This window comes from Mytilus californianus, unplaced genomic scaffold (genome assembly GCF_021869535.1).
Source record: "Mytilus californianus isolate M0D057914Y unplaced genomic scaffold, xbMytCali1.0.p SCAF_18, whole genome shotgun sequence".
Classification (NCBI taxonomy): domain Eukaryota; kingdom Metazoa; phylum Mollusca; class Bivalvia; order Mytilida; family Mytilidae; genus Mytilus; species Mytilus californianus.
In genome coordinates, this window is record NW_026262666.1 from 5,223,440 (window position 1) to 5,240,616 (window position 17,177).

The window sequence follows — 17,177 nt, forward strand, 5'->3', positions numbered from 1 at the left end:
TGTTAAACTAAGTCCCCCGCTGGCGGCCATCTTGGATGATGGATCAGCTACAAAGTAACAACACTTGGTCAGCACCTCATAAGGAACATTCATGCCATGTTTGGTTTCATTCCATTCAGTGGTTCTCTAAAAGAAGACATTTGTATGTATTTCCCATAGGGTCCTATGTTAAACTAAGTCCCCCGCTGGCGGCCATCTTGGATGATGGACCGACTGCAAAGTAACAACACTTGGTCAGCATCTCATAAGGAACATTCATGCCATGTTTAGTTCCATTCCATTCAGTGGTTCTCTAAAAGAAGACATTTTTATGTATTTCCCATAGGGTCCTATGTTAAACTAAGTCCCCCGCTGGCGGCCATCTTGGATGATGGATCGGCTATAAAGTAACAATACTTGGTCAGCACCTCATAAGGAACATTCATGCCATGTTTGGTTTCATTCCATTCAGTGGTTCTCTAAAAGAAGACATTTGTATGTATTTCCCATAGGGTCCTATGTTAAACTAAGTCCCCCGCTGGCGGCCATCTTGGATGATGGACCGACTGCAAAGTAACAACACTTGGTCAGCATCTCATAAGGAACATTCATGCCATGTTTGGTTCCATTCCATTCAGTGGTTCTCTAAAAGAAGACATTTTTATGTATTTCCCATAGGGTCCTATGTTAAACTAAGTCCCCCGCTGGCAGCCATCTTGGATGATGGATCGGCTACAAAGTAACAACACTTGGTCAGCACATCATAAGGAACATTCATGCCATGTTTGGTTTCATTCCATTCAGTGGTTCTCTAAAAGAAGACATTTGTATGTATTTCCCATAGGGTCCTATGTTAAACTAAGTTCCCCGATGGCGGCCATCTTGGATGATGGACTGACTGCAAAGTAACAACACTTGGTCAGCATCTCATAAGGAACATTCATGCCATGTTTGGTCTTATTCCATTCAGTGGTTCTCTAAAAGAAGTCATTTGTATGCATTTCCCATAGGGTCCTATGTTAAACTAAGTCCCCCGCTGGCGGCCATCTTGGATGATGGATCGGCTACAAAGTAACAACACTTGGTGAGCACCTCATAAGGAACATTCATGCCATGTTTGGTTTCATTCCATTCAGTGGTTCTCTAAAAGAAGTCATTTGTATGCATTTCCCATAGGGTCCTATGTTAAACTAAGTCCCCCGCTGGCGGCCATCTTGGATGATGGATCGGCTACAAAGTAACAACACTTGGTCAGCACCTCATAAGGAACATTCATGCCATGTTTGGTTTCATTCCATTCAGTGGTTCTCTAGAAGAAGTTCAAAATGTAAAAAGTTAACGCCGACGACGGACGACGCCGGACGACGACGGACGACGGACGACGGACGCCAAGTGATGAGAAAAGCTCACTTGGCCCTTCGGGCCAGGTGAGCTAAAAATGTGTATTCCAAAGAGCACCTGATCATTTCACACTAACCTGGATAACAGGAGATTGTCTATCATAGCCATTGTATTCTGTATGTTTCTCCCAGTCACTGATATCTATCTCTGGAATACCAGACAACATTAACTCCTAAAATAGTACATAAAAATACAGGAAATCATCTTTTTTAAAATAGAATTTCGTTGCAATTGAAACCAAACTCATTTTTATTATTTTTGTTATAATAAAGCAATATTAAAAAATTATAAAGTACATCTCTTCGGTGACATACAATATATAAGAATACCTCTGTCACAAATTGACAATGATTTATTTACTGAAATGTATTAAATTAATTAATAGTTAGGACTAATTATCTCCCTTTAAAAGTTAGAAAGGTAAATAATTTATTGTATTTAATACTTTCCTAGTTAAATTGGCTGCGAGTAAATAACTGAAATTTTTTATCTACATCTGACTTGCAAGTCATATTAAAAAAAATATAACCTCAGTGTTGTAAATGTGTATGTCTCTAGCCTTTTTCTGTAATAACTGATACTAACCAATTCATACTCATCAAACATTTGTATCAGTGATTGTGGAATGTATTGATGGAAACCAGATAGAAAACTATTTATCTGTGGCTGTATGGCTCTTGTCATTCTTAATTCTGTTACTAACTGAGCATACTCTGTCTGAAATAGAAAATCACAATTCTGTATTAAAGAATTTTAAATTGAGTACCTGTTTAACTCTTGCAAATTGTACTAAACAAAAGGAATCACATCAATCTTGATCTAAATAAAACTCTCTACCTACTTGTTTGTGCTTTTGTCTGTGAGTGTATGACTCTAATCAAATTGTACTAAACAAAAGGAATCACATCAATCTTGATCTAAATAAAACTCTCTACCTACTTGTTTGTGCTTTTGTCTGTGAGTGTATGACTCTAATCAAATTGTACTAAACAAAAGGAATCACATCAATCTTGATCTAACTAAAACTCTCTACCTACTTGTTTGTGCTTTTGTCTGTGAGTGTTTAACTCTTGCAAATTGTACTAAACAAAAGGAATCACATCAATCTTGATCTAAATAAAACTCTCTACCTACTTGTTTGTGCTTTTGTCTGTGAGTGTATGACTCTAATCAAATTGTACTAAACAAAAGGAATCACATCAATCTTGATCTAAATAAAACTCTCTACCTACTTGTTTGTGCTTTTGTCTGTGAGTGTATGACTCTAATCAAATTGTACTAAATAAAAGGAATCACATCAATCTTGATCTAAATAAAACTCTCTACCTACTTGTTTGTGCTTTTGTCTGTGAGTGTATGACTCTAATCAAATTGTACTAAACAAAAGGAATCACATCAATCTTGATCTAAATAAAACTCTCTACCTACTTGTTTGTGCTTTTGTCTGTGTGTGTATGACTCTAATCAAAATAATTATTTTTATTTATGATAAATTTCTTTGAAAGACTAGAAGATCAATGATCAAGTTTATTACATTGGTTGAAATGAATTACATTGATTTCCCAGTGAAATGAAAACTGATAATTTCACATGTGAAATAAACGTGGTTATTTCACTCCTCTGACATCATACAACAATAAGCCTTGTCATGACGTTGGATCAAAACAAATTGTACACTTAAAAGGCTTGTATAGTCTGCAGTTTTATTCTCCAAAATTGAACCTGCCAGACAGAGGTGCGGACTATAAAGTACAATAAGCAAGAAATCAGAGAAAAAATTCAATTTCACGAGGTGGTTTGTTTACGTTCCGCCATGTTTGTTATTGAAATTGTATAGGGCGCTCCTATCATTTTTCAAACTAATAATTTTACCTAATCCATATTACTAAGTTATTTTTATTCAATATCAAATTAATACTGATTAATTTAACTAGAGGCTCTCAAGAGCCTGTGTCGCTCACCTGAATCTTCTTTGGTTTTGGAAATCATGTAAAAATAGATAAAGATCATAACAGATACGCAAATAATGATTGAGGCCAAATTTGGTTTAATATTGGCCCAGTAATTTAATAAAAAATTTGTGGCCATCTTGAACAGTAAATCAGCAAGAAAGTAGCAACACGTCATCAGCACCTCATAAGAAACATTTATGACATGTTTGGTTTCATTCCATTCAGTGGACTTCTCTTAAAGAAGACATTTGTATGTATTTTCCTTAGGGTCCAATGTTAAACTAAATCCCCCACTGGTGGCCATATTGGATGATGGATCAGCATCATAAGGAACAACACTTGGTCAGCACCTTGTAAGGAACATTTATGCCATGATTGGTTGCATTCCATTCAGTGGTTCTCTAAAAGAAGACATTTGTATGTATTTCTGGTAGGGTCCTATGTTAAACTAAGTCCATGCTGGTGGCCATCTTGGATGATGGATCAGCTTTAAAGTAACAACACTTGGTCAGCACCTCATAAGGAACATTCATCCCATGATTGGTTTTATTCCATTCAGTGGTTCTCTTAAAGAAGACATTTGTATGTATTTCCCATAGGGTCCTATGTTAAACTACGTCCCCCGCTGGCGGCCATCTTGGATGATGGATCAGCGTCAAAGTAACAACACTTGGTCAGCACCTCATAAGGAACATTCATGCCATGTTTGGTTCCATTCCATTCAGTGGTTCTCTAGAAGAAGTTCAAACTGTAAAAAGTTAACGACGATGAAGACAGACGACGACAGACGCCAAGTGATGAGAATAGCTAACATGGCCCTTCGGGCCAGGTGAGCTAAAAATTAAACGCTTCATTACAAATTTCTTGTTTCTTTTCGATGCATTGCTTAAAATAAACTGGTATCTGCTTGAATGAACCAATGCAAAAAAAGTAAAAAAGACAACCATAAACCAGCTTACGATGTGTAAACTACAAAACGTAATTGGTTATTATTCGTTCCGTTTCCGTGTTTCATACTGACAAATATGTTTTGTATTAGCTTAAGACCCGTCAAACATTAATGTGATAGATATATTAAACACTGTTTTACATAAGGATGGAACTGTTTTACTTTCAAAGTGGTATTACAGTGATATCTATTATGTACGGATTTCGACTCTCACCATTTTTTTTTTCTTCTTTTACATGTGCTACTCAAACTTCTCGTTTAAACATACACAAGTTATCTAAATTGTTTTTTGTGTGATTTAGACTTATTTTAACAATTGTGAAGTGTTCTAGAATCATTTATAAGCATTTTCAGACTCTGTTTGATGATGAAAAACATGTATATGCAGTTAGAGTGATATGACAATCTTTAAGTTTCATTTAAGTAAGGGATCATAGATTTATTCTTATGAGGAAGCTCCGAGCATGCTCGGAGGATGCTCAGAGCTTTTTCAGTAGGCTCTTCTCTGCAGTTTATGTGAAAATAATTATCATGATCCATTAAGATGTCAATCAAATCTACACCACTTCTATAATAAGGAAAGTAGAGCATTATAGAGGAAGCTCAATTAACACCTGTGTAAACATCTAATCTATTCAAATACATTTTGCCTGAAATTTTACAAAACTATAGAATAGATTAGAAATTCTTCAACAGTACTGTGTAATGCTTGGAAAGAAATCTCATGTCTCCACAAAAAGTGAAAGTCTTTAACAAAAAATATACAATTATTATATTTTTAAAATAATCATTTCTTTTTTTATAATAAAAAAAATTCTCAAATTTTATAATTAGATGATATGATTTAAATATAGTTTATATTATATAATATGCTACATAAAAGTTATCAAGACACAAACAACAGTCAGGGGGCGATACTAAACAAGTTATTTTTTTTAGTTACTTATATTAATAGGTATTTTTTGTTTTTTTAAATTATTTGATATAATCTCAATTGTTATTTTAAATGTCAAAAGTGGACTAAATGTAGTTTTTAAGAATTTTTATATCATTTCATTAAGTAAAATTAAGTATTTATCCAACTTGAGATGAGTATAGAGAGATTACTTCAAAAATAATGACAAAAATATTACTTTTATAAATTATTTTATACATCTTCGAAAAACTAAGCGAAAAACTAAGCACAATTATTTAAGGAACATATGTAATTGTTTTTGATAAATATTTCAAATTATAAATAACTTCAAATCTTAATTAAATCACAAGGTTCCATCCATTTATACTTGTTCATCTCTAAGATTTTGAAGGAAAATGTTATTTTAATAGCCCCAAGAGACCAATCTATGACCAAGAAGTGTGGCATCAGAAAGGCAATTAGTGTTTCAGGAGGATTTAAATAGTTTTATACTGCATGGGGAAAATAACCAGATGTGAAAATTTGTTAAAGCTTGTAAAAACTGTATGAATGGACACCTATAGAAATAATATTAACAGAAGTTACTTATTCATGATATATAAGTAATATTTGAAACAACCTTGTTTTCAATATAACTTGTATAGGTTATTTTGAAAATTACTAGTTTAAGTAATGCCCTTAACTAAACAATGGTATTTATTTTTTATAAAATAGCAAAGTTAGTTTTTTATATAAAATATTTTTGCAATTTTAGGGGACATGGCTACTAAAGCTTGTAAACAGAGAAAAAAAAAGGGGGATAGAATTTGGTTGGTTAATTCTGGTGATGTCTTCTTTCTTATATGCACTGAAAAATTATGTTGTTTTATTACTATAGTACAGGACAAGAAAAAACTTTACTCATGTCAAGTATTTCTTTATTTAAAACATAGATAAATTCTGCACATATTTTTGGAAAAATACCAATTAAACAAAAACTGATAGGGGGAAACAATTTTATATTAGATTTTCATTCAAGTACAGGTCAGGATAAAACTTCACTTCTTTATTTAAAATAAAACCAAATCTGCACAATTATATAAAATGACAATTAAAGTGAGACGTACTAGAGGGAAAACAATGGTGGTATTACCTCCTCAACCTTTCTTAGAGTAGCCATAATTTTTTTTATAAAAAACTAACTTTGCTATTTTATAAAAAAAAAAATTATCATTGTTTTAATAGTTAGGGGCATTACTTAAACAAGTAATTTTCAAAATTACTTATACAAGTTATATTGAAAACAAGGTTGTTTCAAATATTACTTATATATCATGAATAAGTAACTTCTGTTAATATTATTTCTATAGGTGTCCATTCATACAGGTTTTACAAGCTTTAACAAATTTTCACATCTGGTTATTTTCCCCATGCAGTATAAAACTATTTAAATCCTCCTGAAACACTAATTGCCTTTCTGATGCCACACTTCTTGGTCATAGATTGGTCTCTCGGGCTATTAAAATAACATTTTCCTTTAAAATCTCATAGTTTAACAAATATAAATGGATGGAAATTTGTGATTTAATTAAGACTTGAAGTTATTTATAATTTGAAATCTTTATCAAAAACATTTACATATGTTCCTTAAATACATGTAATTGTAAGTATGCTTAGTTTTTCGAAGATGTATAAAATAATTTATAAAAGTAATATTTTTGTCATTATTTTTAAAGTAATCTCTCTATACTCATCTCAAGTTGGATAAATACTTAATTTTACTTAATGAAATGATGAAAAAATTCTTAAAAACTACATTTAGTCCACTTTTGACATTTAAAATAACTATTGAGTTTATATCAAATAATTTAAAAAAACAAAAAATACCTATTAATATATATTAAGTAACTAAAAAAAATAACTTGTTTAGTATCGCCCCCTGACTGTTGTTTGTGTCTTGATAACTTTTATGTAGCATATTATATAATATAAACTATATTTAAATCATATCATCTAATTATAAGATTTGAGAATTTTTTTTATTATAAAAAAAGAAATGATTAATAAATATAATAATTGTATATTTTTTGTTAAATGACTTTCACTTTTTTGTGGAGACTTGAGATTTCTTTCCAAGCATTACACAGTACTGTTGAAGAATTTCTTATCTTTTCTATAATTTGTAAAATGTCATGCAAAATGTATTTGAATAGATCAGTTGTTTACACAGGTGTTAATTGAGCTTCCTCTATAATGCTCAACTTTCCTTATTATAGAAGTGGTGTAGATTTGATTGACATCTTAATGGATTATGATAATTATTTTCACATAAACTGCAGAGAAGAGCCTACTGAAAAAGCTCCAAGCATCCTCCGAGCATGCTCGGAGCTTCCTCATAAGAATAAATCTATGATCCCTAAGTCATACTTTATTATTCTTATTTAAAAGGATTTGACTTATTTTCCATGTTTTAATGCATTACCCTGTCAAAGACTCTCATTTTATTCAGTCAAATTGAATACTGCTAACTTTTTTATGTATATCAATCTGTATTATCCCCAATTAAAGTGATTTGACTTGCCTCAATGTTTTAATTCTTTATCTTGTACAACAGTCCTTTCACATATATAGTCATACCTTAATTATTATATAAAAGCATAGTAAAATATCAATGACTAAGTTTTTATTGTTAATCTATAATACCCTACTACCTCTCCACATTTAATTTTCAATCTGGTATATACCCGAAAAATTTCTTCACACTGATGTCACTACAAAAGGTTTTGTTTTCTCTCTATCATACCTTGTTTTCTTCTGTCACTGTTATATGACTTCCTCCTGGTTTTAATTCTACTTCCTGCATCACACCAAACACATCAGTCTCAACAGAAAATGTCAGATCCAATCCTAAATTGTCAATGTCATGGTCAAGTATCCACTGTAATATAAAGTCATCTTTGGTCAAAAGTCAACAACCTTTACCTGCTCCAGGATATTACACTGCTATTTGAAAATCTCAGTCGAATGTAACAAATGCCATTTCAAAACAATTGTGTGCCTTATTTTAAAGCACCTTTAAAAAGTTAACCCTATAAAAATCAACTCTTAATCTATTGATGCCGATTTTTGTTGTTGAAAACAAACTAATGTTTAAAAAAAGAACTCATCTGAATGCATATAATTTGTTAAGGATGTTCGCTACTCTTGTTTTTGAATTTCTGTCAGATATTTGGAATCCTCTAGTTTTATCCATGTTAGTGCCAATAAAAATTTTTGCCCGCTAGCCCTCACTTTTCTTTTCATAATTTTATCATATATTGTTTAAAAAGCCATTTTTGAAAATCTTATATAATCCTTGTTATTTTTTCCTAGTATTTGAAAGAAAAAAGGTGCCAATGTTATATACATGAAAAATCTAAAGAGAAACATTTCCCGCCAAATTTTCAATGGCTTATATCTCAAAAACAAGCACACGGACCCTTCATTTTTTTCTGTTTTTTTAGTTCCTTTGTGTATATACTACCAATTTATAACAGTCTTATAGAAAGTTTGTTATTTTGAAACAGAGTAGCAAACATCCTTAAGGTTATGAGTGTACACAGGGATTTTCAACTGAAATGGATGGGCATTTTTCAGCACAATTGTCTTCCTTAACAAAATAAAAAAGAAATACGAAATATTTTATTAAAGAAAGCTCAATTATAAACATAAGTCAATAATAGCATAGATACAACAAAGAATAACATTTAAACAATCTCACTAAAATTAATAATAAACAAAATATTGTGTGTTCCAAGGGGAGTAACTCTAGTATATATAGAAATAATTAATCACTGTAGATAACAAAGTCAAGATTAGAAATATTTTAGATGGTCATATTTTTAATAACAGATTTATCCTGAAAATATGAGTGTTTTGAAACCATTATAGAAGTTATCCATTATTACATAAGGAATATTCCATCATAGTATGTACATATGTTTCACTTTATAAATGAAATAGTAAAATTGTTGTAGTCTTCTGTATTCTCATAGAATTTAAAGTGCAAGTATATCTTGGTTCATACGCTAAAATAAGGGCAAAGTTATATTTAAAATCAGATATGCTGAGTGGAATAAATTTAGAACGGAATTTCAAAATTTAAACATTATAGAGACTGAATCATTTTTTCACTTATTCTTTTGATAAGTGTATTAAACGTTGCAAGAGAAAAAACAAAATTCCCATACTGTTCACTCTTTACTGATATGCTTATTTATTAGCAAATTTTGCAAGAAATAGAATATGGTATGTGTCAATTATAGCACATTCTTGAGGGGTCAAAGAGTCAGAAGATATATATGAATAAGACGTAATCACCTGCAGATTTTTAGCGTAGTCAGGATCAATAGATGCCACATCTGTATAATTCACTGGGATACCTACAAATTAAAGGTCATATTATATATATGTAATCATTTCTATTTCCCTTTGAATGCTATTAAAATATTCTGTCTTAAATAGTCAGATATCCTAGAGTTTCAATCTATTGTTATATCAAATTAGACAGTGCAAAAAATATTCAATGGTATGTGAACTTAGGATGCTTGCTTTGCATGATGCGTAATCACTGGATATAAGGTATCAAATTCTTTATGAGTAACACCATGGGTGTTGCATGTGGACCAAAAACTACTTACTCTTTTGGAGCACCTGAGATCAACCCTGCGTTTTTTTAAGGGGGGGTTTGTGTTGCTCAATCTTTAGTTTTCTATTTTTTGTTTTTTTAAATGCACTGTTGTTTGTCTTGTCATTGTTTTTTTGTTTTTGCCATGGCATTGTCAGTTTGTTTTTGACTTATGAGTTTGAATATCCCCCTCTTTTTAAAAAGCAAACTTAAGCAATAAAAAGTCTTCTATACCAAACTGTATTTGGAACAACTTTACAGAAATTTTGATTTTTAAAGCACTACAACTTTGTACTTGATTTGGTCTTCCAACTATTTTCATTCGAGCTTCACTGATGAGACTTATGTAGAATTCTCTGGCATTCAAAATTATAAGTCTGATATCTGTGATGAGTATTTACTTGCATTAAATCAAACTTACCTAGGATATGTTTATAAAATGATCTGGTAAAGTAAACATTGATTAACTGCTTGTGATAAAGACAAAGTCCTAAGATTTGTCCTGCAAATCTAAAGTAGTTAAGGTGGTCTGGATTTATGGCAGAGTTACTGTTTGGCTGGAATGTACTCCCTAAAAAGATATATTCCCATAAAAGGGTAAAAATGTACTCCTTAAAAAGATATTCTCGCAATAAAAGGATGAAAATGTAATTTTGTGCCAAAAAGTACATCTTGAATAAAGTTGTACATGATATATATTGCCAGTTATTAGAATAAACCATTATAATTCATAGAGTATCGTTTAAATAAAAAAAAAATTATTCCTGGTCCCACCAATGTTCCTTTTCAAGTGTACACTAGTCCAATTCCAACATTTTATTCTCCCAATAAAACTTGGGAAATGTATTTCTATACCAAGATCCAAATTTGGCGACAGTAGGTTTGGTGTTAAAAATTATTCCATCTTTGAAATTCTTGTGCTTCTTTCGCAACATTAGATTTATAGATCTGACATTTGATATTTCTGTAAACTTCAAAATTTATTGTCTCTATGACAATACATCTCCTCTTTTCCTCATAAATATTTTTTGAGTGTTCCTGTTGAAAGTAAATCAGATAAAATGCTTCGCTGAGCACAGCCTGATACGACCGCAGAGGTCGAACCCGGAACAGTTGGGGCAAATTTGGACACAATATTCAAGCTTGATACTGTTTGAATTTGGATTTTTATCAAATTTTTGACAATATATAGGTTTCTGACAAAAAATAAATGTGGTCAAATATCTTAAAAATCTATTGCACAATACTTTGCATTTGAAGATTTCTTCTTGAAACTTTACAAAAAATTTGAAATTTGAAAAATTTTGAAAAAAAAAATATGAACCCCTTAAATAAATTGGAAAAAAAATCCCCCCCATAAACTTTTTGAAACTCCCCATTGGAGCAATTATCGGGTATCCCCAAACTCAATCACAGCCTTCCCTTTGTAGAATGGAACCTTATAGTACAATTTAAAGAGATCCATACACTTAAACACAAGTTATTGTCTGGAAACTAGAAAAATGCTTGTTTTTGGCCCTTTTTTTGCCCCTGATTCCTGCATGTTTGGTACAATTACCCCCACAATTCAATCACAGCCTTCCCTTTGTGATGTGGAACTTTGTGTTATAATGTCAGAGAGATCCATACACTTACACACAAGTTATTGTCCAGAAACTACAAAAATGCTTGTTTTAGCCCCTTTTTGGCTCCTTATTCCTAAACTGTTGGTACCATAACCTCAAAATCAATCCCAACCTTCCTTTTGTGGTATTGAACCTTCTTGTAAAATTTCAGAGAGATCCATTCACTTAAACTAAAGTTATTGTCCGGAAACCAAATATGTCTTTGGACGACAACGCAGACGACGACATCATAGCATTATAAAAAAAAACAAAAATTTTTGTGGTCATATAAAAAAGATCTTTGGACATTTTAAATATATAAAGTGTTACTAGTATTTCAATCTTTTTTTTTCAAACCTTCTACCTACAACTTCCAACATCTAACATATTTTACATACCATCTGCTGACTGGGTAAACAAGGCATAATCTGGATTTAGGATTTCTTTAGATAAAACATCAAACCATTCTCTCACTACTCCCTGTCCCTACAATTAATCAAGTAAAATATGTTCAATCTCACATTTTTTTTTTGCATAGAAAACACTTTCATTAATGTATACATGACAGATAAACACATGAACTCGACACAACTACTGATAATAGAATTCCATTATTCCCTGGGGTCTCCTGAAAAAAGAAGTAATTTTTCCCTCTCCAAATAGATTAGGCCCTGTTACGGTCAAAGAAAAAAAGAAAGAGTACAGGAGAGCATTCACATTCATATATGAATTTGGTTCCTTACTTGGGAGAAGAAGAAGAGAGCAAATGTTCAAGTCTAATCCATAACAAATACCTTGCCTTCTTGATTTTGGATCTATGTGGGAAACAATTTACGAGGAATTGAATTAATGTTTGGATTTTCTTCTTCATTCATTTTCATTATGTCAAACAAGAATGTGTCCATAGTACATGAATGCCCCTCGCACTATCATTTTCAATGTTCAAAGGACCGTGAAATTGGGCTCAAAACTCTAATTTGGCATTAAAATTTGAAAGATCATATCATAGGGAACATGTGCACTAAGTTTCAAGTTGATTGGACTTCAACTTCATCAAAAACTATCTCTACCAAAAACTTAAAACTAAAGCGGGACAGACAGACGAACAGACGGATGGATGAACAAACTAACAAACAAACGCAAAAACCAAAAACATAATGCCCCTAGGTGGGGCATACAAATTAGCACACATAAGACTGAATTTCTTGAAAACATTGAATATATTTATTGCATTTAAAGATTTAAGATTTAACATTGAACAAGAATATATGTTTGTAATTTTAAAAGTTACCATAAGCATGATTACTCATCTGATGTAAATATTTATAAACAAATTTAATATCTACAAAATATTTAAAAGAGAAGTACAAAAGATGGATTACAAATTGTTGAAATAATATAAATACCATGCCCTCTTCACCATCAAACTTTAATGCTAGTCCTTTCTTCAATTTATCTGGATTTTCTTTAAGTACCCTGTCACAGCTACTATCAAATATTCTTTCTGTTCATAAAAAAAAAGGTAACCATGGGACCATGCGATTATTATGTTTTATACACAATTCTTACTTTCATTTATTTCAATAAATTTTGTATAAGAAACATGCATTTCCTCATCCTTTAGTTTCGTTCATTCAGAAATTTTGCACAATTTTTATTATTGCAAAAATTGTAAAAAGATAGGTTTAGCAAAAATAACTACTTAAATTCTAATAAAATTATTTGTATGCATCATTAATAAATCTTGCATTTCATTCCATTGTCCAAAAATTGCAATAATAAATGCAATAAAATGCAAGTTTATGTTCTGGTTTTTCATTAGGCTAAATAGAAGCACTTGAAATAAAATTCATTTTCCAATAAATTTAATATACACTACTGTAAACAAACTTATTTTCGCGGATACTTTATTTCGCGTTTCGCCCTTTCTAGTTCACTTCGCAGCAATTTTATTTTGCAATTTTTTAATTTACTTGATGTAGTTAAATAAGGTTAGATCCAAGTTATTCATATATGCGACGATTTAAATTCACATTATTTTTCTACTCGCGAAAGTCGCGAAAATTAGTTGGTTTACAGTATTTCAAAATCTTCATAAAGGAAATGGTTATAATCTTAATTTTCAGTAATAAACACACAATTCTTTTAACAATTATCATGTTCAGATACAGAGAAACCTAATAAAACATTGTAGATTGTTATGTTGTTTTTGAGTCTAAAGTCTGTTGTTCAGAGGTTGTTGTTTGTTGCTGTGGTTCAAAGTGTTTCTTCTTTCTCGTATTTTATATAGATTAGTTTTCCTATTTCAATTGTTTTAAGCTAGTTATTTTGGGGCCCTTTATAACTTGCTGTTTGGTGTGAGCCAAAGCTCTGTGTTGAAGGCTGTACTTTGACCTATAATTATTTTCTTTTTATAAATTTTTACTTGGATGGAGCGTTGTCTCATTGGCACTCAAACCACATCTTATTTATATTGAAGATAGAATAGATATATGTGTAGTACATGTAGTAAAATTTATAATTTTGACAATCATCTTAAATATGCAATTCTACTGCAATCCTATTGAAAGACATTTTACTTAATTTATTAATCAAACTTTGCTTTAAAATCAACATTACAATATTTAGCTATGTATCAGTTTATATCAGAAAATTTAGGAAAACCAGAAAAGGTTAATACAATATTTTTTTTACAAGTTATTAAAAGAATACCCTACCTCTATTTATAATGAGAATGTCCTGGTCAGTAGCTGGGATATGTAACACTTCACTTTGATTTTCATCATCAGATATATTCTGGTAAAACCATTCTCTTCTTTTAATAAAAGGCTGAGGAAAAAATGAGATTATTGTATTGTACAATTATTTACCACGTGACAGGAAGACTTATTGTTTTAGTTTGTTTCCATTCCACATATCTTATTAGGGTTTAAAAATCTCTAGAACATCTTGAAAACCAGATATATGTATATTTTTATAAAAAGTGAAAGTAGAAAGTTAAACATACACTACAGTGCTAAAAGTGAAGATAATTTAATGTTAGGTATGTCAATTGCGGGTTGGAAGTGACAACCTCAAAAGCCATTTTCTCTGTAAATAAGTTGGAGTTGTCTCTCTTTTTGCACAATATGAAAGTTATGAGGTTGGTCATTGACCTAATACTTCACCAGAAGTTTGGAATCGTCTGCTTTGTTTACATTTCGTATAGTTTTGAGAATGGCCCCAAAACATGAGGAACTGTCATTGTCGGAGACAATTACATGTACCAAGACGACATTGCCCTAGTTCATAGAGCCAATTCTATGAAAGTGTATATGGAACAAAATCACATTCATGGTATGGATGGCCAGTACAAAGTCCAAACCTTAATATTATTGAGAATATGTGGCGTAAAATTAAACTTGAACTTTAAAAACAGGCACATAATATCACCGCAATATGTAGCATATGGACAAATATACCCTTAGAATCTATAAGAAAACTTTATGAGTCGATCGCAAGACGTTTGAGGCAAGTAATAAGGGCAAAAGGAAACATCACAAAATATTAGGTGAGTTCATATCATTTTATTAGTAAAATTACAAAGGTTGGAATGTGACAGGTGGCCCGAGAACACAGTTATTTCTTTTAGACAACAAATTCAAATTGAAATAAATTGCTTCGCCGAGCGCAGCTGGATACGACCGCAGAGGTCCAACCCTGAACAGTTGGGGCAAAAATGGACACAATATTCTCACTTGATAGATACAGGTCTGAATTTGGATTATAATTATATATTTGACACATAATAGGTTTCTGACACAGAATAACTGTAAAAGAACTTGAATTGGTTATGTGATTTGAATTTATATTCATTTTTTTGCTTTTGTGCAATACACTATGCTGTTGTGAATTAACCCACTCCCCCCCCCCCCCAAAATTTTTTTAACCCCCCCTTTTTCCAAAAAAAAATTCTTTCCCTCAAGATATGGTCATAATCTCAATTCAAATTTCCAATGCAGTTTGCAACCATAATAACCCATTTAAATACATCATAAAAGTCTTAAAATAAAAAATGACATACATAAAAAAAATAAATTGATAAATTGACACATAATCACCTCAAGACAATACAACATTTCTTTATACCTAATTTAAAAGCAGTGTAAGGGAGGTAATTCAAAATGTTTAAAAATTCAAAAGGTGTTTGAATTACCTCCCTTACACTGCTTTTAAATTATGTTTTGTACTTAATTGTCCATTAACCAGGACACCCTTGTTTTTCCCCCTTTTTTGCCCCTAATTTCTAAACGGTATCAGCCATAACCTTTGTGGTATGGCAACTTGTGGTATAATTTCATAAGAGATCCATACACCATTCCACAAGTTATTGTCTGGAAACTAGAAAAATGCTTATTTGGGCCCCTTTTTGGCCCCTAATTCCTAAACTGTTGGGACCATAACCCCCAAAATCAATCCCAACCTTTCTTTTGAGGTCATAAACCTTGTGTTTAAATTTCATAGATTTCTATTTATTTATACACATGTACTAAAGTTATTGTATAAAAACCAAATGTCTTCGGACGACGATGACGACGACATGATACAATGTACCAATTTTTTGCGGTCGTATAAAAATTGTACCTGCTCTATCTAAAAGCATCAGTGTGGTGTACTACTATTGGGACAAAAAATATCAGAATTGTAGAAAAATCTACCAGTTCTAACTCAAAATATGGACAATTCTATGTTAAGGGAGTCAAAAATTCAGTTTGACAGCTTCAGACATACTAATTTTGACCTTTTTTAACTGGACCAAATCACTATTTAACATAAAGATTCAGCACCCAAGTTTTTTAAACATGTAATTTCATCCCTTTACTTAATATTTCTTGCATAAAATATCAAGAAATAAATTGGGAAGTGTATGAAAAAAATGTGCAAGTTATATACTGTTATATACACTAGGGACTATATTTGTAGACAACGTAAACCAAAGGACGATAACTGAGTCCTCAGACCAGGTACTTGACAACTGTATGTGGCAGCCATCTTGGAATTATCTTTACTTTTGGCACAAGTCTGTAGACCAGATAAATAAAGAAAATACACAGTTTGTTTATAAGTCAACTTGAGTTTGTCTTTGTTTTATATGATGCATTAATTTGTTCTACTGTTGAAACCTTTACTTTTCATTATTTCTTTCACCTCGAACAACACACATTGAAGTCAAATTCTACGTGCCAAGCTTAATTTGTACTTCATTACACTTCAGTGCTTAATTTCTGTATGTAAATTGTTAATTATGTTCCCTTAAAACCACTTATAGTTATAATATAATTCATACCTGCAATTTAATGATATGTATGAACTGAGACATCAATTCTGGACATTCCAATAAGAAATGGAAATGATCAAATATCACAGTGGTATTTCTGTAAATATATAAACTGGAACATCAATTCTGGACATTCCAATAAGAAAAAAGTAAAATAACAAAAGTTCTGAAGGGAATTTCAAATGGTAAAGTCCTTCTAAAATGGCAAAATCAAAAGCTCCAACACAATAAATGAACGGAAAACAACTGTCATATTCCTGACTTGGTGCAGGTATTTTTCCTATGTAGAAAATGGCGGGTTAAACTTGGATTTATAGCTAGTGAAACCTCTCACTTGTATGACAGTCACATAGAATTCCATTATATTGACAACAATGTGTGAACAACACAAGCAGACATAATTGAAATGATCAA

The 17,177-nt window shown here is 31.4% G+C and overlaps 1 protein-coding gene across 4 annotated transcripts in view; it reads right to left on the reverse strand.

Annotated features, from left to right (window-relative positions):
* The window catches only part of LOC127726598 (E3 ubiquitin-protein ligase HACE1-like), a 67,638-nt gene that overhangs the window by 9,931 nt on the left and 40,530 nt on the right, over window positions 1-17,177 (reverse strand). For 3 of the 4 annotated variants that reach the window (XR_007993605.1, XM_052234013.1, XM_052234012.1), the window contains 9 exons: window positions 16,773-16,860; window positions 14,164-14,275; window positions 12,853-12,950; window positions 11,845-11,932; window positions 10,264-10,413; window positions 9,536-9,597; window positions 7,980-8,114; window positions 1,966-2,097; window positions 1,457-1,552 (listed from right to left, as the gene is read on the reverse strand). Coding sequence is in view for 3 of the 4 variants with exons in the window: in XM_052234013.1 (XP_052089973.1) it covers window positions 1,457-1,552; window positions 1,966-2,097; window positions 7,980-8,114; window positions 9,536-9,597; window positions 10,264-10,413; window positions 11,845-11,932; window positions 12,853-12,950; window positions 14,164-14,275; window positions 16,773-16,860 (961 nt within the window). In the remaining variant the exon portion in view is untranslated. Of the gene's footprint in view, window positions 1-1,456; window positions 1,553-1,965; window positions 2,098-7,979; window positions 8,115-9,535; window positions 9,598-10,263; window positions 10,414-11,840; window positions 11,933-12,852; window positions 12,951-14,163; window positions 14,276-16,772; window positions 16,861-17,177 lie in introns of all 4 variants that reach the window. The other variant, XM_052234011.1, reaches the window with a different exon arrangement.